At 41.1% G+C, this 24912-nt stretch overlaps 1 protein-coding gene across 2 annotated transcripts in view; it reads right to left on the reverse strand.

Moving 5' to 3' along the window:
• Positions 1–1892: 1892 nt before the first annotated feature.
• TRIT1 (tRNA isopentenyltransferase 1) overlaps positions 1893–24912 on the reverse strand; it is a 39606-nt gene continuing 16586 nt past the window's right edge. The window contains exons 2-11 of one of the 2 annotated variants that reach the window (XM_033114092.1): positions 19664–19804; positions 15457–15555; positions 14592–14737; positions 12408–12550; positions 10575–10686; positions 10083–10195; positions 9774–9851; positions 6942–7051; positions 6515–6632; positions 3425–4312 (exon numbers count right to left, since the gene is read on the reverse strand). In XM_033114092.1, the coding sequence (XP_032969983.1) occupies positions 4143–4312; positions 6515–6632; positions 6942–7051; positions 9774–9851; positions 10083–10195; positions 10575–10686; positions 12408–12550; positions 14592–14737; positions 15457–15555; positions 19664–19804 (1230 nt within the window). In that variant the 3' untranslated portion in view covers positions 3425–4142. Of the gene's footprint in view, positions 4313–6514; positions 6633–6941; positions 7052–9773; positions 9852–10082; positions 10196–10574; positions 10687–12407; positions 12551–14591; positions 14738–15456; positions 15556–19663; positions 19805–24912 lie in introns of both variants that reach the window. The other variant, XM_033114093.1, reaches the window with a different exon arrangement.

Consider the following 24912-nt stretch of genomic DNA (forward strand, 5'->3'; position numbering starts at 1 on the left):
GTTCCCTATAATGCATTTTAAATTCTTGTCTTAAAATCTCACCAGCCAAGATTTTGTCAAGCTTGACTTTATGAAATATTTTAGAGGTCAGCTCATACAACTCACTGATTTCACAGATGGGGAAATAGAGATTTGCCCTCAGCAAGCGATCAGAGCTAATTAGTTACACCAGCCTGGAAATCGGCACTCATTCCACTGTACTCATTTGGTGGAGACTGCAAGTTGCCTACCAAAATCTGTTTTCCCATTATTTCTTGGCACACAGCTAGACAACATTTCCCAGCCTTCCTTGCAGGTAGCTGTGGCCGTATGACTAACTTCTTGCCAACCGAGAGTGAGCAAAAGTATGCGAACCACTGCAGGGTCTAGGCCTTCAGGCATCGAGTGTGCCTCCTCTGTGCTTTTTCCTTCCTCACTGGCTGAAACCAGTGATGACCCAGCTTCAATCATACAGCTGATGACAGTGCCCACCCCCAGAGGATGTAGAGGCAACATGATATAAGGAAACTGTGTCCCTGAATGACCCTTTGGAGCAGAGCTGCCCCACTGACCTGGACTGCTCACTTCAGAAATGTTAACTCCCCTCAGAGCTGTTATGTGAGAAAGAAACAAACTCCTTTGTTCTTTAAGCCACTGTATTGTTGAGTCTGTTACAACAGCTTAGCCTTTTACCCTAACTAGTACAACCATGCAGGTTCCTTTGTACATATTCAGAATAGCTTTACAAATGACCAGTTAGCCATCGTTCTGGAAAACAGCCCTGACCTTCCAAGTATGTGATAATCAAATAATGAAATCCCTTCCTGTGGCTACTATGCCAAGATTTCTTCACCCTAGTTAAAGGCTGTTTGACAACTGAAGCAGATCATTTATATACACCCACTTGGCTTTCACGCAATTAATTCAACAAGTATTTCACTTTCTAAATGCTAAGGATACATACACAGGTTCCTACAGTCATAAGAGCTTGCTTTCTAGTGAGTGTTTTTAATGTGCTGTGTGTTGTAAGCAGAAAAAACTTTGTAGAATGGGGAACTGAGGCTAAGAATATAAATAATTACTGAGAGTTACAAAGGTTCAAACCATGTGCTTATAAATTGTTCTCTTGCTTAGCCCTAAAAATCAAGCAAAATATTTTAGAGACTAAGAATCCAACTTTCTTTTCAGTCAAAGTATTTCCTAACCACTTAAAACTGCATTGTCTGAACTGCAAGAATTGTCTCCAGTCTAGTCAAGATTTTTTACTTTCTATGTCAATTAGATCTCAATAAAACTGGGGGAAAAGGATTTTTACTGGCAGAGGTAGATGGACCTAATAGCTTGCTGAGTGTTGGAATTAATTACCACAGCCATTTAGACAGCACTGCTAGAATTGGAGACTCTGGGTACCTGGACTAGGGCTCTGCTTGTCTGGGGATTAGCTAATGCCAGATGGTGCGAGATGGCATTCCTCATCCTCACTCCAGGCTGAACAAATAGCCCAGAGCGGTTCTCTGTGGTCCTTTCCCCGCTCTCAAATGAGATTTACTAGTTGAGAGGCTTGTCCTGGCTTTGCCACAACTTGCTCTGTGATTGCGGTACATTCACATTGCGGGCCTCAGTTTCCCCTTCTGTACAGAAGGTGCTAAGGATCCTTTCAACTCTACATTTATGACAAGCACTAGGAAGAACTACTGTTTGTCCCTACGCTTAACAGCAAAGTCACTCACAGGGCAGCAGGCAGAAAAAGGATTAGCTACCTCAGGGCACTGCCTTAGACCAGGGCGACAAGCCGATTTCTCGCGTTCTGCATTCCCCCCAGGCTCTGCTGCTGGTGAAGAGATTCCACCTTGCTGAATTTACAGTTTCTAAGAACAGGAGCAGTGGGCACAATCACAGTACCTTAAACTTTGTAGGTGCTTTGTTAACATGAGGCGCTTTCTTTCTTTCTTTCAAGAAATTCCTGATTTCCAATTGCCATAGAGATAGCAATGAGTTCAGTGGGAAGCTGCCGCTCCAGGTATTTCAGATGGAAGGATTAAAGGCTTTTTGAGGTAGGATTATTAAAACTAGTTTTTCCTGCTTGTCCATTGAAACTTTTCTACAGCTTTCAAACACATTTAGCAACCTGAGTGAAAAGCATTTCAGAAAGACTAAGGTTCCTCCCTAAAAGCAGCCAGCTTAACACGTGCTTAACGGCTTGAGCTCTGAAGTCTGCCACTTCACCTCAGTTCCAGCTCTGCCACTCGCTAGCTGTACTCCTTTGCTGAGCCTCAGTTTCCCCTTTGGTTAACAGAAATAGAAACAGCATCTCCCTCCCAGGGCTATGTGAGAAGGGAACGTATATAAAGTGCATGGTTCTGCTTGATTCACACTAAGTATTCATCTCCACTTCCAGTGGAAAGATGTGGCTTCCGGTTAGCTCCTGAAGTAGTTAATAAACTGATTGGGAAAATTATATCATGTTTAATGTAAAGAACAACATGGAGGAGATACAATGCCAATTTCTTCTTTGACCAGAGAAAAATTTATTCTTGAGATTCAAATCAGTTAAAGGGGGTAAGGCTGAAGGGGCCCAAGATATCCTGCAGACTTGGGGAGAGGGAGAGAAGCCACTGAAGTCAAGTGAGAGACCCCGCTTTCCAGGGCACGCAGTACCACACCCGCCGTCCTGGCCACTCCTGCCAGTATCGTGCCGTGCCACACCAAGCGCCTCAGCACATGCCTCCCCCAACACGCGCACACACTCCTCCACACCAAGGTGGGGCAGGTCCTCACACGACCTGCTCTTACAGCAAGTATCCTTTCTTTGCAGCTCTTATCACAGCTGGAATTCTGTAATTATTTGATCAATGTGGATTTTTGTATTCCCAGAGTCTAACACAGCACACATGGCACATAAGTTCTAAAATATGTGCTGGATGAATGAATGCATGGGCTGGCCTCTGAGAATTCCTCAGAGTGGTCAGAGCCAAAAACAGGAGACCCGACAGAGGTAGCAGGAGAAATCCATACATGCCCAGGTACTGCCAACAGTTAAGGTGACAGATGAAGGCAGTATATGCTATATGCTATCTTTTGGGTATAGGAGGAAAAAATAAGAATATATATTTGTACTTGTTAGGTTTTGTTTAAAAACTCTTGAGACATGTAAGAAACTAGTAAGTGATTATAGGGGGAGAAGGGCATGGAGGTACAAGTGAGATTTCTTAATGAATGTCTTTTTATATCATTCCAGAAAGAGAGTTTCAAATTTTATTGGAGATAACATAAATCTCCAATAAAAGATGCTCTCCAGATGTCTTTCAGGAATATAATTAAGTGCTCAATAAACATTTGCTAAATAAATGGTCAGCATGATCATATGAAGAATGTTAAATTTAAGAAAAAGCCATCATGTTGATAATTGAGCATATTGTGTACAAACTAGATGTGGACATATATCTTTTTAAGGCTCTTGCCTTAAAGAGGCTCTTGCAAACTCTTTATTTAACTTTCATTGAAAGTATAGATTCCTAACTCAATAGAAAGATAGCAGTGATAGTAATTATCACACAGGAGAAATCAACGAATCGCCAAAGGTTCTAGTTTTTCAAGCCCCATGTCATGACCACCTTGGTCTCATTCTCTTGTTCCCTACGGAATTTCAAGAAGTGGTTTGGTTCACTGAATCATATCACTGGGGCCAGTCTTTTCCTGCCATCCGTGCAAATCCAGACCTGATCTGTGGCTCATAATATTTCAGTCATCTATAAAAGTGTCTGGAAATTAGATATTTTAGCCAGACTCTGGGACATACAATTTCTTTTTTAAGGGATATAGTGAATCCTGGTCTTCATCACCAAAAAGATCCTTAAGTGTAAAAAAAGTGCAATCTGTGCCTTTCTTAAAAATAGAACCTTTAAGGTTAAATAAAAGAAAAAAAAATCCCTTCCTGAACTCATCATTGCCAGCTGCATCAGCCACACAAGGATTGACAAGACCTGCAGTTCACATGACAGAGAACACACCACTTCACATGACTTTAAAACCACACCACTGAATGAAAGAAAAGGGTAGGGACTTCCTACACAGCACTCCTCGGCCCTGCCTGGGACACAGACATGACCTCCCTCCTGAACTGGATCCCCGCCACCTTTGCAAAGGCCACTGGACAGGTCTCTTTAAACACTGGATTTCAGCTCTTCATCATTCTGCCCTGGGGATCCCTTCTCTTTAAGCTCTTTGTCACGGTCTGGGGAAACACTCCAACTTTCTATGGCGGTGATGGCATCTGAGTCCAATCTTCTTCTTTTCTTCAGTTGGTGCAAGTGGGATTTGGATTTTCTATGTGCTGAAATAAAACAAAACAAAATAACTCATTAGGATTTTCTAGAACTCATCCTAGAAGCATATAAAGTTAACCATGAAATCCTTTTTTTTCACAATAACAGGATCAACACATGCATTGGTATAGCTGCTTAGCATTTTTAAGGGAAGAATAAGTTACAGGGCCAGAGAGCTAGCCAACTACAGTGAGCTACCATGTATCAAGTGCACCCTGCGAGGTGCTTTCCCTCGCTAATCCTCCCCACAAGCCCGCCGACAGTACTATGCCACTCATTTCACAGAGGAGGAAACTGAGTTCACAGAGGTCTTACATTTTGTCCAAGATCACACAGTAGATAAGCTCCTCAGCTTATCTATAGCTCCAAAGAGAGACCTAATTTTCCAGAATCAGGATTCTTAATTCCAATTTTCAGTATGGGGCTTCCTGTTACAGACACATTTCAACTCACATGACTAAAAACGTTACAAATCCAAGTCCTGTCTGTACTGCAGGACAGAGGCGCTGTCCGACCACAGGCCTGCAGCACCCAGAGATGCCCCTCCCACTTCTTCCCTGCTCTCACAAGTTGCCCCTCGTGGTCCCCTCCTCGTCCGACACCCCTCTCTGCCTGAGTCAGGTAAGCCATTTGAATGACTAACCCACAAGGCTTACATTCTCCACACACACAATGCTCCGGACAGACAACAAGAAACATTCTTCTCTGATGATCCCTTCTGAGGGTCCATAGAAGCAATAAAGCTACTGTTGCCTGAGACCGATTTCTGACCTCTCATCCCAAAGACAGTTCCCACCCTCTGACTAACTCACACAGCCTGTTCTTTTTCAAGGAAATCTTATTTGGAACACCTAAAGAAATAGACAACTAGATTCAATTCTTTCATACATATTTAGAACATCATTTTTAAAGACTTAGAAGCAAAAATAAGTAAGGAAGAGGTTAGAAGTCAAAAACAGTTTACTTTGGCAAAAAGGTCAGCTTTGTTCTCCAGCTAGAGCCTGAGCTATGGCAGCAGGAGACAGGAGCAAGAACTTGACAGATGGCACTATAGAAGGTTTCCACAAGCTGAGCTCAGATAGGCTCACAAATGTTGCTTCTCTAAGGCTTTCCCTGAAGGACATTCGACAAATTGAACCACTAAGTTTCCTTTAGAAAAAACAATCAGACACTCTCTTTCTCTCCCCCTTTCATCATTATAAACCAACCACAATCGAGGCTTCTTCTGCTGCTTGGGCAATCACAGCCATCCCCAGTCTCTGACAATGGAGTTCATTTTGCCAGAATTTCCAGTTAATAGAACTAATCATTCTACTGGTTGGTATGGGGAGAAAAATCTACTTCTGTGAGAATCTATGCAAAGCAGTACTCTGAACAGGAGGATTCTAGCTGCTGGGTAACTACAGGCCCTACTGTGCCTAAAAGGAGTGAGCCTTAAACAAGTTTCTAAATACAATATAAATTCAAGGCTTGGAGGCTAAGGCCCTTTGGACGTTGATTGGATGACTATAGAAATCTGACAGAGATGAGTGCTGTGTGACTCTGTGGCAGAGGCAAATCCAGGCTCTAAAACAGAGACAGAGCCTTCCGGCAGGGCCGACGCTGGGGTGGTCAGAAGTATCTTATAAAGAAGGTATTACCCTTAACCACATTTGCTTCCACACAGTTTCCCTTAACACTTCTCATCAGTTTTAGCAACTACCACCATTTCAACGTATTACCTTAAAAATTACTGACTTCTTCTGAAGAGACACCACTTCTGAAGAATGTACTCAAGAAGAGTAATTGCACGTCTTTCTCCCTCCCAGCTATCTCTGCTTTTTTGGTTTCTTGGGTGAGTTACCTGGCTTCTCTTACAATCCTACCTTCCCTTACTGAGGTCTGAACATGAAAAGCCAAGGAATTCCTACAAGGCAGGATCACGAAAGTCAAAGGAGCTCTGGAAAGTTACCTATAGACCTCTCAGTATAAAATATCTACTCCAGCTAAAGCTAGAGGGCATATGATTTTCCTTTGAGATTCAGAATACAGAGATAAATAACTCAATTTGGGAAGGCATCCATGAAATTTGAGTGCAGGTTCTCAGAGGAATCTGGTCCTCCCTTTATAAATAAACAGACTCCAGCTTCAACCTAGCAAAGACCTTAAATTTCTGGAAGTCAATGTGACCCACCCTTACAGATATCTCTGTGCCCTTCCCCAGACTCTACCTGCCCATTCGCGGTCCCCAATGATGATTCGATCACAGAGGTCACACATGTGATAACTTCTCTTGTTCTCAGTTTCATTGCATGGTATTTTTACTGGAGTAGCAGCAGGCTCATGGCCCTGAAAGAACAAGGGATAGATGGGAGAGAAGCATTCAATTCAAAGAGATTTGGATATCATTGATATTAAGGAGAGTGGGATTTTTTTCAAGATTCCTTTTTCTCATCCCAGGGAGCAGGTGGGCTGTGAGCAGATTTTAGCAACAACCTTTCCGAATGTGGAAGATGCAGTCTCTAGGGATCTAAAAGCAGCCAGCCCTTCTGCTCTATTCCATGGAAAAGGCTTGATTTGCCACACAGCAATAAAGGTGAAAGCTAAGGAAAGCTGTCTGAAAACCAGACAATAGATAGTACCATGACTAATAATCACCTGGATGAAGCTTTGCACAATTTCAAGAGCAGGTTCAAGAACAGACTTCTCCCACTTTGAGACATCAGATACTTCTAAGCCATATACTGGGAGGGCACCGGGACCAGGTCCTAATGATGACAAAGAAAAGTTACGAGCGGTCAGCCCCTAAGACCTAATCTATTCTGCTCCCAGGACTCCAAAAATCAAGGGAAACAGATGGGGGCCAAAGGAATAATGAACATTCTGACCTTGCCACTCATTCTAACCAGAAACATGAACCAAACAGCTACATAAAATCCAAGAAAGACCTAGAAGGTTGACTGGTCTGCAGTCAACAAGTCTAACTGTGTAATCCAGAGTCTCCGGAGTAGAACCTTCCAAATCAGTCAGGAAAAAAATAAAGAGTAACAGCTATAGTGACCACTGTGTGTGCTACACTATAAAGAGAGCACACCATAGGAGGAAACAAAGGACTTCTGAGTGGAGATGGGACTGGAGGTAGCCGAGTATAGCTATAAGCATCTCATCCACCTGAGCCAACCATGGTCAGTCTCTGCTGTAGCTTCCCCGGTCTGTGCACACACTAAAGCCTTTCACAGCTAGGGTAAGTCGTTGTCTAAAGGCAAAGAGCACTGCCCCATAGACAAAAACATCAAAGTCCTCAGGATGCCAACGGCTGGCAGGTGCCGGCCTTTTGATTGTGCCAACCACGAATAAGATTCTTCTTAAACTGGACTGGGCTGCACCTGCCACCACACGGAAAGGTGAGACTGGGAGGGTGCAGGCAGCATCCACAGCACACCTGGCCTTGGCTAAGCTCTGCACCTGTTTGCAGGCCACTCTATATTTTCCTTTCCCCTCTAAGTCCTTTGTTGGGCTTCTGTGCCCTGTCTAAGCACCTTTCAACAAGTTCTCGGCTCCCAGCTGCTATTCCTGGCTTGAGTCCAAGGCCAAGCTGGGGTGGGGAAGTCCCTCTGGCTTCTTGCCAGAACCATATCCCAGCAGACCAGCTCTGGCCAATCACACACGGCTCTTGATTTCCAGGGCAGCTGTGCCTTTCACTCCAGCACCAGGACTGTGCCGGCACACACATGAATGAGGAATGAGCATATGATGCACTGTGCCATCACCCCCTCCTGACTCAGACATGGGGGAGTTATTGTGGCTTTACCACAGGAGGAAGTTCCAAATCATTACAAAAAACATCTTTTGTCACAGACTAATTGTTAGCCCTGGGGAAAAGAGAAGCTGCGTTAGAAATGTGTAGTCGTGAACTTCAATTTCAGCTAACTCAGACTTCTATCTACCACAGGACATGCAGAGAAAGCAGGGTAAGTAGAAGAAGGTATAAAGAGCCTGTCGGTGCCAGAACGACACTGCAGAGCTCTGGGAGAGAGAACTTCAGCAGTCTCATCATCAACAATGTGACTCAAGGTGTTTGTGCTCAGAGGCGCGGAGGGGCATACGTGGGTGGAGGCCTCGCTGCCCGTATCCCTAACTGAAAGCAGAAATAAAAGTTCAACGGGATGATTCAGAACCATATTTTAAGTGTCCCCAAGATAAAATTGGGGTTTCACTTATGCTTAATCTCCTTTTAGCTCATAAATACACAATTTCTTACCCAAGGCCAATATTCACGCTGTCTAGCTACAGTTACAGCTAAAGGAAACAAGAAGAGTGGTAGAGAGCAGAGTGTGGACTTCAGAGTCAGGCCTGCATTCAGCACTCTACTGCTCATTAGCTAGGGAATTTGGGGCAAGTTATTTAACCTCTCTAAGCCTCCATTTCCTTATCTGCAAAAAGAAGAATAACACCTACCTCGAAGGCTCAATAATTTATGTACAGCACCAAATTTAGTGCCAAGGACACAGTGCAGGGTCCAAGAAATGAGCCTTTTTCTTCCCCTTTCCTTAAAGTGCTGTTCAACTAAAATTAAAGTTGACGCAGTATGAAGCACCATATATCTGAACCCAAAGGTGCTACTGGGGGAGTGGGTGGTTTTGTCTTTTTATACTGCCATCTGGCCTAAGAACCATCTTAATCAGGAGAGCCTCCCTACCAAAACTGGAAGCTAAAATTAACCCTTAACACCAACTCTACTAAGGTGTTGCTATTTTGCTCTTACCTGTTTGCAGCCAGCATGCATGTGTTCAAGGCATAAGCTGACTCCTCACTGGAAAGATTTACTTTGTTTTCTGAGATATCACACGAAAATATCCCTGGATAATCATTTATGCAATAGGCCCTCCCTCCAGGTCAGGTCTCCAATCTTAGAACAGGTTCAGAGGGCCGGCCTGGTGGCTCAGGTGGTTGGAGCACTGCGCTCCTAACAACAAGGTCGCCAGTTCGATTCCCACATGGGCCAGTGAGCTGCGCCCTCTACAGCTAAGATTGTGAACAACAGCTCTCCCTGGAGCTGGGCGAGAGCTGGGCTGCTGTGAGTAGCTGGAGGTTGGCGTGTGCTGCCCTGGGCTACCGTCTGTTGCCGTGGGCTACCGTCTGCTGCGGTGAGTGGCCGGCAGCCAGAGCTGCCATGGGCTACCATGGGCTGCCATGAGCGGCCGATGGCCAGCATGAATGGCCAGCAGCCAGCAAGAGCTGCCGTGAGCTGCTGTCAGCGGCTGACTGACTGGCGACCACCTAGCGCAAAGCTCATAATACCAGCATGGGCCAGGGAGCTGTGTCCTACACAACTGGACTGAGAAACAACGGCTTGAACCGGAGTGGGGGGAGGAGGCGGAAGAAAGGGGGGAAAAAAACAAAAAAACAGGTTCATTTTCTGGATGAGCTAAGAACGTCTATATTCTATTGAAAACAGACCCAGGGGATAAGGAAAAACATGAGACTTACTGCTCAAAAAACGGTTTTTAACCCATCGGTTTTGCTTCCGGGCGTATCTCTTAGTTACTTGTTTCAGAGCCTCAATACCTGAAAGATAATGTAAACATAAGACCCTCTGAGTATTTCTCATCCTGCCGAAAGACCCGCCCAGAGTAGCAGAAAATTAGCCACAGCAGCACACTTGGTAGACAAAAATCTGAATTCTGAGCTGAAGGCCATTTGGGACTCTTCTAGCCTTAGCTCTTTCTCAGACCATACCAGCAAGGTACTTTGTCACCCAAGGATGTCCACAGCTAGGTTAGATGGAGGAATTCACACCTTTCTTTAGGAGCTGGTTACTTGTCTCTGGTGTGCATTTTCCCTCCGTGATCAGGTACTCGTGAAATTCCTTGAAGCCAATTGACTGGAAGATACCATGTTGATAGTCCTGGCTGGGAACAGGAGAGCATCAGCAGATGAGCCATTGCATCTGAGAGCTAGCAAGGGCCTTGGAGATGATCTAGCTGAGCCGTTTCATCCGTTCCATGAGGAAAGTGAGATCCTTAGCAGTTAATTGCTTCTCTAAAATACTTCCTCTACCACCCCCCTAAACTCCCAGGTACTTCCCTTGAAAATTAACTCCTGGGAATGTTTGACAGATTAGAAAATTGCAACTGTAACAAGTACACCACACCTCCTTCCAACAAGCCTTGCCAACGCCAAAGACAAAGGCTAACAAACAAGTAGATCCAAAGCCAGTTTTATGTTTATGGTCTTTTGACCATAAGCAAGGGACGGAGTAGGTCAAAGTAGTAATAGTCAAATCCTCACCTGTTTTCTGTAACTTTCTTCTGATTATAGCGTCTGTGAAAATCTCTTAGTTCATCCAAGAGCCCAGCAGCAAGCATGTCATCCACCCTCTTATCCAAGCGCTCATCTAGAACTTGAATCAAATTAGCCCATCACCAGCAAGCCTGCTGTAGGTGTGTACTATACACTTACATGATGAATAAGTAGGCTGCCACAAAGAGAATTTGTCCACATGGGAGAAAGGGTTCAGAGTCCAAGGATTATATAATTCACATTATATTTAGTCACACTTAAGACTCTGCAACTCCAATAAAAACAACCAGAATGAAACACACATCTTTTTATTAAAGACGAAGCATACAATTACAGCTTTTAGGAGGGACAAATATTTTATTCTCATTTGGAATGTATTAGTATGTCCACTATTTATTTTAGAGGCAGCTGAGAGCCCACTGGTTTACGTTTCTTATTTTTTCCCCATTGTATTTGTTACTCTGTGTTATTTCACATTTAAGAACAATCTGGGTAGGAAGAGGAACTTGAATCCAAAGCCATCCTAAGTCTATCTTGAAGACTGAGCCTGACACAGGAGCCAAGAGTGACAGGTCATAATCATTCAGATGTGGTGCTGAAACACAGCTTTATCATAGATCAGACACCATTCTTTTATGCTGCATTGTAGGACATGTTTTTATTTACAAACATTTCATTATTAAAACACCACTTTTCTATACACTTATAACTAAGATTAATAACAAACTTTCATTATTTCAGTCATGCTCTTCTACGTGTCGGCCATTGCTACTTCTTGGCTTGCGATGATACTAACCTGTTTTTTCTATCTTCCTAAAAATTTGCATTTATTGAGGGTTCATGATGTGTCAAGCACATTCTGAGCACTTTGTATGTATTATTAACTCATCTAATCCTCAACAAAACTATGAGGTATGTACTATCATTATCTTCATCTTACAGAAGAGAAAATTGGGGCACAGAAAGATAAATTAACTTGCCTTAAAACTCACATAGCCAGAAGATGGTGGATCAGGAATTTGAATCCAGACAGACTGGCTCAGAGAATGTGCTTTTAATAACTACACTATGCTGCCTGTTCTCATAATAATCTCATCTTTCCACACTTAGCTCACAGGTTATCTTTACAACAAATTGGTCCCTGACTCCCCCCAGAGAATGCTCGTCATCTCTTCTCTGTGGCCCCACTTTCTAGCTCAGCATTTATCACAATGTAGTATCTATCTCGATATTTGTTGCCCTACTAGACTGGGAGCTTAAGAGCAGGCACTGTCTCACATTCATCTATGAAATCCAAGTATTACACAGAATACTTGATACTTCATTGAATGCTTCCTGTATGTTTCCTGGATAAAGAAAGTACTACCATCACAGGGAAACACCACCATCAGGCTAGCTAGCAAACTGTCATACCCACTTCTCAGGCCTACTGCTTCTAGACTAATCAGTGATTCAGATTCCAGCCAACCCAGGGAGTCAGACCTCTTCCATAGGAGGCTTCCCTCTCTTTCTCCTTTGGATCTTCCCTGGACGGCAGTCTCTTTTCCACCCCACCCATCAAACTTATCCCTCCCTTGGTATCTCATCCTAGTGCCAGGGCTAGGTAGGGTAGCCAGGGCTACCCTTACTCCCTTTCCAGATGTACACTCAGGAGAATGGCATTTGCCTTACTAAGTCAATGAATATTGGTAACAAAAGTAAAATTAATAGCTAATATTTATTTAGTGCTTATTATGAGCCACTCATGGTTCTAAGAATTTTATACATAGTAATGTATAAGCTCTATCTCAGATGGACTCTAGGACATCAAAGGGCTTTTACCTGTCTGGTCAGCATGAAGCCAGAGGATGCAAGGGTTAGGGAACTTCAGAGGGCCTCCAAGGGGACCACCACCTTCCTCTGCATGTTGACGCTGAAGAAATTCACTATGAGAGATTCCCGTTTCTTCAAACACTTGCAAGCTCCTAAGTCATTTGGGGGGTGGGGGGGAGCACACCCATAAAAACTATTAGGAACTATTAATTCTCAAGTGAAACAAGGAGAGAGGCTATTTATTATAGAACATCTCGTTCTCATTCTCACTGCATAGCCCCTGAAGACATCCAAGTACAGGGTTACTACAATTCTATAGCTACTCAGAAAAGGGTCCTAAAGAAAAATTTAGATAAAGCAAGAAACAATACTATTCTTCTAAACACAAATAAATTGTTCTGAAATCAGTTAAACAGATTCAGAAACAACAGGTTTCTTATACACAAACAGAATGGGACTCACTTTCAGGTAAGCAGTAAAAGAGCTTGTTTGGGACACTTTGTTACAAGCCAACAAGTCCAGTCTCGCCAGAATGCCTTTCCCACAGTACAAAAGTATGTTGTATATCGAGCTCATCAACTTTCTTTTTAAATATGTCTAAAATTAATGAAGAATGCTTCTGACTAATTCGGTACTCTACTAGCACAAAGATCACTGCAGAAAGAACTCACATACTTACTCTTGAGCTACCATCCATTCTGTCAGTATCTATTATGTTATGCAGCACTAGGTAATTTAACTCCCAAATCTATACTCTAGCACTCTGGGTGATTGCAACTTATCAGCTTGAAAGTGATCTTTCCCTTCCTGACCCAATTCTACTTCCTGAAACCCTAACACAAGTGTAGAGACCCCTTTTCATTCCGTATCACTGGTCATTTAAAGGGGACCAATTAGGCAAAAATGTATAGTAATAGATATCACACTTATCTGGAGGTTAGAATATAGGTTCAAACTAAAAGATGAAAAAAGTCCTCTAAACCTCTCTAAAAGAGACACTCTAGAGCTCTAGCTTAGAACCTATTGACTCTTATGAAGACACAATTCTCAATTCATTACTAGTTTAGAAGTAGCAAAATGAGAGGTGATAAGAAAGAACTGATTAATAAAAGGAGAGGATAATAAAGACCAAGCTCTAGAATCATATCATAAAATAATATAAAAAAGAATGCTCATCATAATGTTCTTGAGTTTTCCCCAAAAAATCTTTGAAATATTTCTATTAAAATGTTTAAATAAAATGTTTGGATACTGAAAAATATAAACTTCATTTATCTAGAATATGCACTATCACCAGGATAATACTGCCCTCAAGGAGGCAAAAAAAACCAGATATTACAGGGCATGTGGATCTCCAAAGGGCAACCAAACCCCTCCAAAAAAATCTTATTCTTCAGTATTCAAATTTCATGAAGCATAGAAGGACGGAGGGAGGCACAATTTGGAAAAAAAAATTCTAAAAAGGCTTCTGGGTGGGGTGGGGGGGGCAATAATGAAAAAGGAGTTAAGAAACATGATCTAGAACATTCATGTGAGTGGAACACTTCATAATCCCTACAATACCAGATATTGCTATAATATTTCATCTGTACAACCATCCATATAGTAGATAACTTCATTAGGTCCTCTGCCAGATATGGTATCACTCCCAACACTGAAGAAAAATACACGTAACACATGAGGCTGCAATTTCAAAACCTAAGAAAACATGACCTTATGAGTTCATTCTCTCTCTTCAAGAAAATCTTCATGTGTGAAGGTGAGCTGATCTATGACACCATTTATAAAATCTACCTCCCACTGGGAAAAGCTGCTGGGGTAGAACTCAGCATTGCACAATCAATTATGAAACTCGAATCACAATGTAAACCAACTGCATGCCAGAAAAAATTTATATGAAAACTGTTATACAAGCAAAGATCAAATAGAAAATGAAGCAACATTACATAGGCCCTAGGGAAAAACTATCTTGTATTACGCATTTTAAATGTAGTTACAACGTAGGGTGTAACTACTTATTGAGGGAGTTTGGCTGAGGCAGTAACTCAGGGCCTCCTAACCTGCTGAACTAGAACACATCAGTAGAACATACAACTACTATTACCAAACCTCTCTCTCATCACCCAACACAATGAAGAACTGACTGTCCTAACTCTACAGGAACCCAGGGTCAGCGGGCCCACACTTCCTTACCTGGCCACTTTGCGCTTGTCATGGGGGTGCAGCTTGGCAGCCATTTCTGGGTCCACCTCACTTAGGCGTTTGTGGAGTGCATGGCCATCCTCCTTTTCAAGCTCTGCTTTCCGGTCATTCACTTTCTCAGTGCCCATCTCCTGGGGCTATTAAATGAAGGTTTAGAAGTAAATTTAATTCAACAATTCAACAAACACTGAGACAGTGTATGCGCTAGGCACTTGGCTCAGTGTTAGGAATACAGAACAGAGATGAACCAGGTCTTGCCATACAGTGAGAGACAAATCATAAACAGAAAATTACAATACACCATGGGAGTGCTGTGAGGCCATAGCAAAGAGGAAGGCGGACTGACTCCCTGGGGAAATCCTCAGGTAGCCAGCTTCCCTGTCAGAAGTACAAACAAGTACGGGCTAACACGTCTACATTACTAACACATGAGGAGTCTACAGTCTTCCCAACAAGTGTGACCAGAGTGGATCAGAATGGCCAGCACATTCTAGTTGGCAAGGTCCCACGCTATGCAACTGCATCTCTGTAAGAAAGGTTAATGTAGGACATCTCCCTGACACATAGATTGTCACAGTCAGGAAATGCTGAATCAGACTGATGTACTGTTAATTTATATGCACATGCTAATTAACCCACAGAGGAGCCCTTTTCCCACAGACAGCCCCTGCCCTTAGCACTGCCTGAAGCAGCACACTTCACACATGGAGGTGGCATTTGCTTCAGAATATTAAGTAGGAAAATTACAGTTGCTGAGTATAAGAAATAGTGAAGAGTCAACCTTTCTCCCACTAAAATTAGCTGGCAAGAAAGAAGAACCCATTTCCTCAGTGAGTTACAAGTGAACTAAACATACCTTTGTACTAACAAGAACTTTCCAGAGCAGAGATTCAATGTAGTAATTGGTTCCTCCCACGACAATAGGAATTTTATCTCGGGCAAATATATCTTCAATGTGAATATTAAGAAAGACATCACAATATTTAATATCAATAAGAGAATACTGACTGACTTGGAAAGGAAGGTATTAACAAGAAACCACATTCATTGGTCTGCAGAGCAGAGGAGAAAGGATAGAAACCAAGGTGAACTGAAACTAGTCTTCCATTTTTCCCATGAGTTCTCAGAACCATTTCCTATCAGTTCTGGAAGGATTTGCATAAACCAGAGATAGGTGCATAATTTTAATTCCTTCCAGTTCCAGAACTTTCTAGGTATTGCTGCTAAAACTCAAAGCTTGCTTAGAATTCCAAATCAGCTAAATAAGCATAAGCCCAAAGACTCTCACAGAACCAAGGGTCAGCTGCTCAGAAAGCCACCAAGTTGAGGTACATTGTGTGACTTTGCCTTCTAAGGCAAAATACAAGCTGATTTCTCTAAGCCGTGGTTTTTGGACTCAGCCTTCACCATTATGTGGTAGCAGTGCCCATTACAGCCACTTGAGACTCCACCAGATAAACTGAGAAGCACTGGTTCTAAAGACAAATAGATTTCAATTATCAGCTCCAATTCTAGGCCTTGTTAGTGAACCTGTCTGAGCTTCAGTTTTTCTCACCAGTAAAATCCTCATGAATTCTTACGAGCATTAAATGTGACAATGCAAATAAATCCCCAACCACAATGCCTGAAATATTTTTTTCAACTGAGTAATTAAGCACTCAATATACTTTAGTCACTACTGTTTTTATATCTCTACTACTTTGAGTTCTTCTCTTTAGAATCTCTGTTGAACAGATAATTATCTGCTTTAAGAAGGGCTCTGCTTCTGAGGATAATTGATAAAAAGAGACTTTCAACCCAAACAAAGACTCATTTACATACTTCTTCCCCTTGCCAGCCAGGCTGTGGGCACAGACATAGATGACCTCTTTTCTATCAGAAGCCCACTAACCCTTTAAGAGGTTGGGATGGGGTGGAAAGATGTTAGCAATTAAGGATCATATAGAAGAAATGTTATGCTTTTTTAAAAAGAAATGTTTGTTTTTAAAAAAGAGAAACAAATTCTATATCCCCCTTTAAATGAAGTACAGGGAGCATACTATTGCACAGTAATTGTAATAAAACTTCAAATATATGATTACCAAAGGACAAGGGAACAAGGAAAATAAAAGGTTAAAAACAGTGAGATATCAGAAGGAGAGAGAGAGAGTGGAAAAGGGGGAGCTAAATGGGATAGAAAAGATTTGGTGGGAAAAAGTTTAACTTGTTTGCCCGAGCCATGAAACAACTGCGATCCTGGGCAAAACCCTTCTCTTCTCTGGGCGTCAGTGTCTAGTACCTTTACCTGTCAAATCAAGGTTGATAGGATACTTCTTAAGGTACTTCCAGTTTTGACATTCTGATTGTGTAGGTTCTTACCTAAATTTATTAAATCTCCAGTCCTGGAAGTGATCTGATTAAGTCATCCCCTGTTGTGGCCCTTTGAAAATTTTAATTAGCTCTCCATTTTCTATCAGTTCTTTCTGAACAACTGAAGTGTCTTATAGCAACAATGTACATTTGGTGATATATTTTAATTTGCAAAGGGCTTTCATATACATTATCTAATCTGGTACAACTGACTTGTAAAGCAGGTAGGGCAAGAATTATTATCTGCATTTTAATCTCTGCCCATTTGATCGGCAAAAAAATATGATCTCATTATTTTGATTTGCATGGCCCTGATGAAGAGCAAGGGCAAACCCTTCTTCATGTTTATCACCATTTCTATTTCTTGCTTTGTGAATTACTACTCATGACCTTTATTTTTTGTATTGATTCAACAGCGTTCTTCATATATTAAGTATATTAACCATCTGCCTTTCCTATGTTACAAGTATTTCTGCCTCGTTTGGAGCCTGTTTTTTAATTTTGTTTATAGTGGGCTGTTTTCCTTTTCTATTATAAAATATTCAGTATATATACAAGAACACTGTAACATATGTAAATTATGAAGCCGAATAATAAAATAAATACTCATGAACCCCATGTAAGAAAAGGATTATTAATTCCCTTGAAGTTTCTGTGCATTCATTTCCATCCCAACTTCCCGTCTCTGAGGGAATCACTATCTTGAATTATTTTGAGGTTTTTTTGTTTTTCATCATTCCCTTGCTTTTCTTTACACTATTATTGATGTGTATGTACCCCTAGAGAATATATTTATACAATTAATATTAATAATTAATATATAACAATATTTTAATATATGGTTAGTTTTGCTTATTTTTTAAACTTTCTAATAATTGCTACGCACATATATGTATCCTTCTATAATTTCCAAAATTTTGTTGTTTGAGATTTTCCCACATTAAATGATGGCATGTAGCTGCAATTTATTCATTTTCACTGCTGAAAAAGTACTTAACTTACATGAATAAAGCAAATTTTATACATTCTTCTGTAAGTAGGAATTTCAGTGTTTATATGTTTTTGCTGTTAAGAGCAATTCTGTTATGGAATGTATCTACCACGTGTCTCCTGATATACTTGTGACAAGGTTTCTCTAGGGTAGATACCTAGGAGTTCTGGTTGATATACATTCTTGCCAATACAAATTCTTAATTCTTACATATTCAACTCTAGCTATGTTCTTTAAAAAAAAAAAATGACTGTTATGGGCATACATGGTGGTAACTGCTTCACAACAATGTGAATGTATTTAATACCACCAAATTTGTACAATTAAAAATGGTTAAGATGGTCAACTATAATCAAATATATATATATATATATATGGTCATGGGACGTGGAGCACAGCATAGGGAATAGAGTCAACAGAATTGTAATAGCTACCGTGTTTCTCCGAAAATAAGACCTAACCGGAAAACAAGCCCTAGCATGATTTTTCAGGATGACATCCCCTGAACATAAGTCCTAATGCGTCTTTTGGAGCAAAAATTAATATAAGACCCAGTCTTATTTTTGGAGCAACACGGTATATACAATGTTAGAGGGGTAGTAAATTGGGGGTGAGGGGTTATCACTTTGTGAGGGGTATAAATGTCTATTACATTGTTTTGTACACCTGGAACTAATAAAAAAATTGGTTAAGATGGTAAATTTTATGTTATGTGTTTTAGCACAAAAAAGAAAAAAACTGAATTTAAAAAAAAATCCATAAAAAATTTAAGGAATCTACAAAAACCATTCCCTACTCTAAAATCACATAACTACTCAATTATATATTATCCCATTTGTTTTAAAGTTTCATTAAAAATATATATATTTAACTCTGAAATCTGAATTTGTCATATATAATGAAAACCTGATTTTATTACTCTCAGGAATAATTATTAAGTATTGCATTATCTCTCCATTGTTTTGCCATCTTGATAAGCTAAATACATGTCTATTTAAATTAGTATCTGAGTTTTCTATTCTGTACCATATGTTTGTCTAGTATTATATGAGTTCCATGCTATTGTAATTATGAATTTTCAATATGTTCTAATATCCAGCAGTCCAGATATTAAAGACCGTCTAGACATTAAGATACAAGAACAGTCCTCCTTATACTGTCCATCTTTCAAGCATTTCTTGTTGATACCCAGAACTATTTTCTTCCAGTCCCCTGCCCCCAACAATCCCTTTGAAATTCTAACTGGAACTCCATTATTTTGTATCCCCATTTAAAGGGTAGAAAACTGAAGCTCAGTGGGGTAAATGCTTTACCCAATAAAATTCACATGATCAAACAGGTGGTTCTAAAACTGGAACACAGATTTTCTGGTTCCTAAATCAAGGTTCTCTCCACTACAACAGTTTCTCAATTTTCAATGTGCCGATGAATCACTCGGGACTCCTGTTAAATGCAGATTCTGATTCAGTAGGTATGGAGTGAGGCCCAAATCCAGCCTGGCTAACAAACTCCCAAGGGATGCTGATGCTGCAGTCTGAGGAGAAGACTGAGTAGCAAGGACACCATATCTTTCAATTCACAGAGTGCTGATGGGGATTCTACATACTGGAAGTTAGGTCTTGGGTGGCCCTGCTCAGAAGAAACTGTCACTAAAAAGGAAACGTCTTTCTTGGCTTGAGCTGCCTTGCCCCCACCAAGCACAGTGGCTCTTTCCTAAGGATATCAGAGCAGTTGCCTTGTTCCTGAAGTCCACCACCGTGTAATTTGTCACAAGAGGATCCACAAAGCTGATCATGTGGTGCTGGCACATTCTTTGCTCTTGGGCAGAAACCTTGTTGGTGATGATGTCTAGGCCTTCATAAACCTAGGGGAAAAAGAAAATTAGCATGAGAAAGTCAGCTGCCTCCAGAAAATGCACACCTGATGGGTGGAACTGGCGATCTGTTCCTTTCTCCAGCCAAATACTTGAGTGTCCCAAAGCACCAGAGTAGATGTGATCTAACCAGGCCACAGAACCCAAGATAAAGGAAGCGGAAGAATACAGAACACTGGCTTTCTTATCAAATACGGGTTTTCCCTGTTATCCGAAGGTGGGGCGTTCCTATAAAACCTTTCACAGGGTCGACCTGGTGGCTCAGGCGGTTGGAGCTCCTGTGCTCCTAACTCCGGGGGCTGCCGGTTCGATTCCCACATGGGCCAGTGGGCTCTCAACCACAAGGTTGCTGGTTTCGGCTCCCTTGAGGCGTGGTGGGCTGTGCCCCCTGCAACTGGCAGCGGCGGCTGGACCTGGAGCTGAGCTGCACCCTCCACAACTAAGACTAAAAAGACAACAACTTGGGGCTGAATGGCGCCCTCCACAACTGAGATTGGGGGGACGGTGGCTTGGCTTGGAAAGGAGTCCTGGAGGTACACACTGTTCCCCAATAAGGTCCTGTTCCCCTTCCCCAATGGAATCTTTAAAACAAACAAACAAAAAACAAAACTATGACAGCTTGATGCTGAGATGACGAGTGTAGTTCCCAGGGAAGGAGCTTGGCACTGCCTCTGTAACAACTTGCTACAAAACAAATCCTGAATGCTATTTTCGCATTTCACCTTTTTTCATAAAAGCAAAAATTCTCACTGGATTTCTTTTGGTTAGCAAAAAATAACACAGGTTTCCCCTGCTATCCAAAAGAAGAATGAAATGGTGTAAAGTGAAGAAACATTTTAAATTATCATTGATTTAAAAGTCTCTTAATTAATTCAAAATCCTCTGCAGATTTTTTGGTTAGACAAAAAAACCAAATAGTAATGTACGAGGTGTGATCAAAAACTATGGTGAATGTTTAAATTTAAAAAAATGTATTACACTAAAAGACACATTGTTTTAATCACCCTTAAAATACTCCCCCACTCTTCGAACACACTTATCCTATCGTTCTTACCACTTTCTGAAGCAGTTCTAGAAGTCCTCTCTCATGAGTGTCTTTAGTTGCGCTGTTGTGGCTGCCTCAATGTCCTGAATCATTTTGACCTTGGGGAAGAGCCAGAAGTCGTGCAGTGCCAGACCCGGTGAATAAGGTGGATGAGGACACACGGTAATGTTTTCATTGGACAGAAATTGCCGTATACCAGAGTGATGTGTGACACGACACGGAGCGTTGTCATGGTGGAGGATGATTGACGGCACACTTTAAAACACACTTTCGCTCAACCGTAGCTCACACCTGACTAACTGCACCGACCACACTGAAACTTGTCACACACTGTTACTAAGGTTCCACACACCGTTTCCCGTATTGGAGATCCCTGTCTTTCCATTGGATGACACTCGGCAGCAGCATTCATCATATATTTTGATTACACCTCGTACGTCTTTCATAAAAGCAAAGAGGCTTTAAAAACATACTTTCAAAAAGCGAGGATACTTGTAGTGGCTATTAGCTCAGACTTAAAGATTAAAATTAGTTCCTAAATGAGAACTAATTCCACAAGATTAACCAGAGGTTCTTTGGCCTGAACTTTAAGCATATAAAAATGGTTAGGTTTTATTTATTCTACTTATCAGAAGTCTTCAGAAAGGTAACGTTTTGCATTGCTCATAGTTTTACTTCAAATGCTTACATATTTTTTAGATTTAAATGGCTCTGAACGGTTTAGAATTTGTATTAGATTGGCTCCATCTGTGAAGAAATGGCCTATCTACAAGGATATATACAAAACACACGGTCAACTATACTTTAATAATAAATAAATAAATAAAAACACACACTTTGAAATCAGAACCCCTAATACTGCTGTCCTCTGGTGGAAACATTGTGCTCTACCCCAATTACTGCTTCAGGGGGTCAGCATATACAGTCTAAGTACTCAAAGGCAATATCCTGTCTGTAAGCTCTTGATCTGCCAATTCAACTAAAAAGTTCAAGTGTACTTTTTCTAAATGCAAGGTCTCAGATGAAGACCAATCTGAAAATACTACTTTGAAAGTAGGGATGAATGCTTTGAGATTAAATGTTCTCTCTGTAATCACTGATTCTACAGGGAGCATTGAATGAACAAATAATAAGTTCCATAGAGCCCACAAAGATGTTAAAAGCATTTTTTATCTCACATTTCCCTTTACTTATATGGGTGTCAAGTAAGTACAGTACAGTATAATGGTTAGGGGGAAGGACCCTGGCGCCAGGCTGCCTCAGATCAATTCCTAGCCCTGCCACTCACTAGTTATTTGTACTTGGAGTAGTCAATTACCAACCTCTCTATGCCTCAATCCCTCATCAGCAAACTGAAGATGATAATATCTATCTCATAGGGTTGCTGTGTGGATTAAATGAGTTAATACATGTAAAGCACTTCGTTTTTGCCTGGCACACTGTAAATGCTGTCCATGTGTCATTATATCACTACCTATATTATAACCACTACCACTGCTACAGTGTCACAACACAGGGAGAATGGGAAATAATTTTAGTGTCACTATTCATCATTCTGAAGCCTCTGTGCTCTTAGCTACTGAGGTTATTTACCCAACAAGGATATAAGCTATCTTCAAGTAAAAGAAAACTATTAATTAGTAAAACAGTGCACAGAAAAAATAGTCATACAGAAAGAACCAGCTCTGCCTTTAATTCATTTAATCTGTGCCTGACAACAGACTTGGATTCTTACACGTGAATACTGATGGAATCTTAAATCATAGGGTGTTCTTTTCTATCTTGAACAATACTTCCTCCTGTCGTTATAAAGTGCCATAGAGTACACTGTATACTGGGGTCTTCCGAGCAAATGAAAACAACCAAAGGGGAAAAGGAGTTAATAACTGTGTGTTCCTCTCCCTCTTTTCCCACAGCCTGTACTTGGCTCTGTTGTAGCTTCGAGTTCCAAATGACCCAATGTTAAAGAACTTGTATAGCAATGACTCAATTTTGCCAGAACATTTCTGAACTCTGTAAATGGATCCTCATTTTTAACACTGAGATTAATGTTAAGGAAACGCACAGTTGCAAATGTACAATTACCACCTCCTACCTCCAAAAAAGCCAAAATGTAAACATCTCTACCAGCACATTCTATAGGTATTTTCAGTTTTTGATAATTTATTGACTGTACAGTTATGAATCATGCATGTTATGGTGTACATTATTAATCAAGTAAAATCACTGCACAGCCAAAAAGCAAAAACACAGCAATGTTTTACATATTTGCACTAAGGATAAATATCTAAACAAACCAAAAAACCAATCAATTTTGTCAATGTCACATTTGGTCTATAAAGATACTCATATTGTAAATGTCACCATTTGGCTTATAATTTTATTACTTCCCTAGAAAACATTCTTCTAACAGAATAGTTAGGTTTGTAGCTTATTGCCTTACATTTCACATCTTTTCCAGCTTTAATTATAGTTTCTCTACCTATAGAACAATCAGACCTGGGTGCTAGGAAGAGCAAAAAGGTTCTGTGTTATCTTTTAAAGGAAGCATGTCACTCTGTTCCATTTTCCATTCTCCCAGAGGATGCCTGAGACCTGTGTACATAGAAATGACTGGATAAAATGCTTCTTTCTGCATAAATCAGATTTTGACAATATTAAGGGAATTCTGGCCTCTTTGTGAGGCCTGATAACTGAAAAACTCTGAAAAATTACAGGTTTAACCTACTTAGCCTACTTTGCTGAGATAACTGACTTATCCCAGCAAACATGTGCTGAGAGCCTACTATGTGCCAGGTACTCCACAGATATTAGGCATGCAAAAAAGATTAACAAAGGGTCGCTGTCCTCAAGGAGGCCAGGCTAGTAAGAGACACAGATAGAAATAACTACTATAAAGAGATAAGTGATATAAAAGTTTATAAAACAGATATTAAAGTTTCACTGTACAATCTTCTCTAAATATAACCCCTAAACATTTAATGTTCTAGGTATCTAACTGGGTACTATAAGGACATACGCCTCTTTGACCTCTATTGAGAGTTTATTTCCAGACTAAAAAAATTTGGAGAAAGGCCAGAAGGCTGAAATAACCTGTCCTCTCCAAACCAACAGCGCTGAAGTGCTCAGAGAAGCTAATGACAGTGAGGGAAATCTTCAAGAGACCCAGCAGAGGAAACCCAGCAGAATCTAGAGCTGTGGTTGTCAACCAGAAGTGAATCTATCTACCAGGGGACTTTTGGCAATGTCTGGAAACATTTTTGGCTGTCAGAACTGCAGGGGTGGGGGTGTTGCTGGCACCTAGTGGGTAGAGGCTAGAGATGCTGCTAAACATTCTACAATGCTCTGGACAAATCCCTGCCCTCACAACAAAGAATTACCTGGCCCCAAACTGTCAACAGTCCGGAAGGTGAGAAACCCTGACCTAAAGAAACGTCACTGTGGAGAAACTCTCCCAAATCTTTAAGAGTACAGCGAAGATCCCACTCATTAAGGCTCCAACCCTTTGGGGCTATCATGCTGTACGGTGGTCTCAATGAGTGTGCCAATAACCAGTACCCTGGGCACTAGGCAGATCATGAAGCTCTGTCTGGGTGCTGGCTGGCTCTGATGCCCCAACATAGCTGTCTACAAGCAAAAGGAAACGCTGCCCGCCTAGTTTGGTTCCTTCTCTCCAAGTTATCTTCTCCTTTCATTTCCTTCCCAATCCAAATTAGATCCTGAAATCCTTCCATCACTTTCTTGCCACTGTGGGTTATACCTGCCTTGAAAACCACAATCTTGGATTACGGATCAATACAACCATCCACCTTATCTGCTGCTGCCCTCTCCCACCACCCACCCCACAACTCTATGGATATCTCACTCCCTGAGATTACTAATGAACCTGACTGCTAAATATAACAGTTTTCTACTCAGCTCTCAAAACACATAATGGAAAAAGCCCCAACCTGATACTACTGTGTTTCCCCAAAAATAAGACCTAGCCGGACCATCAGCTCTAGTGCATCTTTTGGAGCAAAAATTAATATAAAACCCAGTATTATATTATTTA

Source organism: Rhinolophus ferrumequinum, chromosome 9 (genome assembly GCF_004115265.2).
Source record: "Rhinolophus ferrumequinum isolate MPI-CBG mRhiFer1 chromosome 9, mRhiFer1_v1.p, whole genome shotgun sequence".
NCBI classification, from domain to species: Eukaryota; Metazoa; Chordata; class Mammalia; order Chiroptera; family Rhinolophidae; genus Rhinolophus; species Rhinolophus ferrumequinum.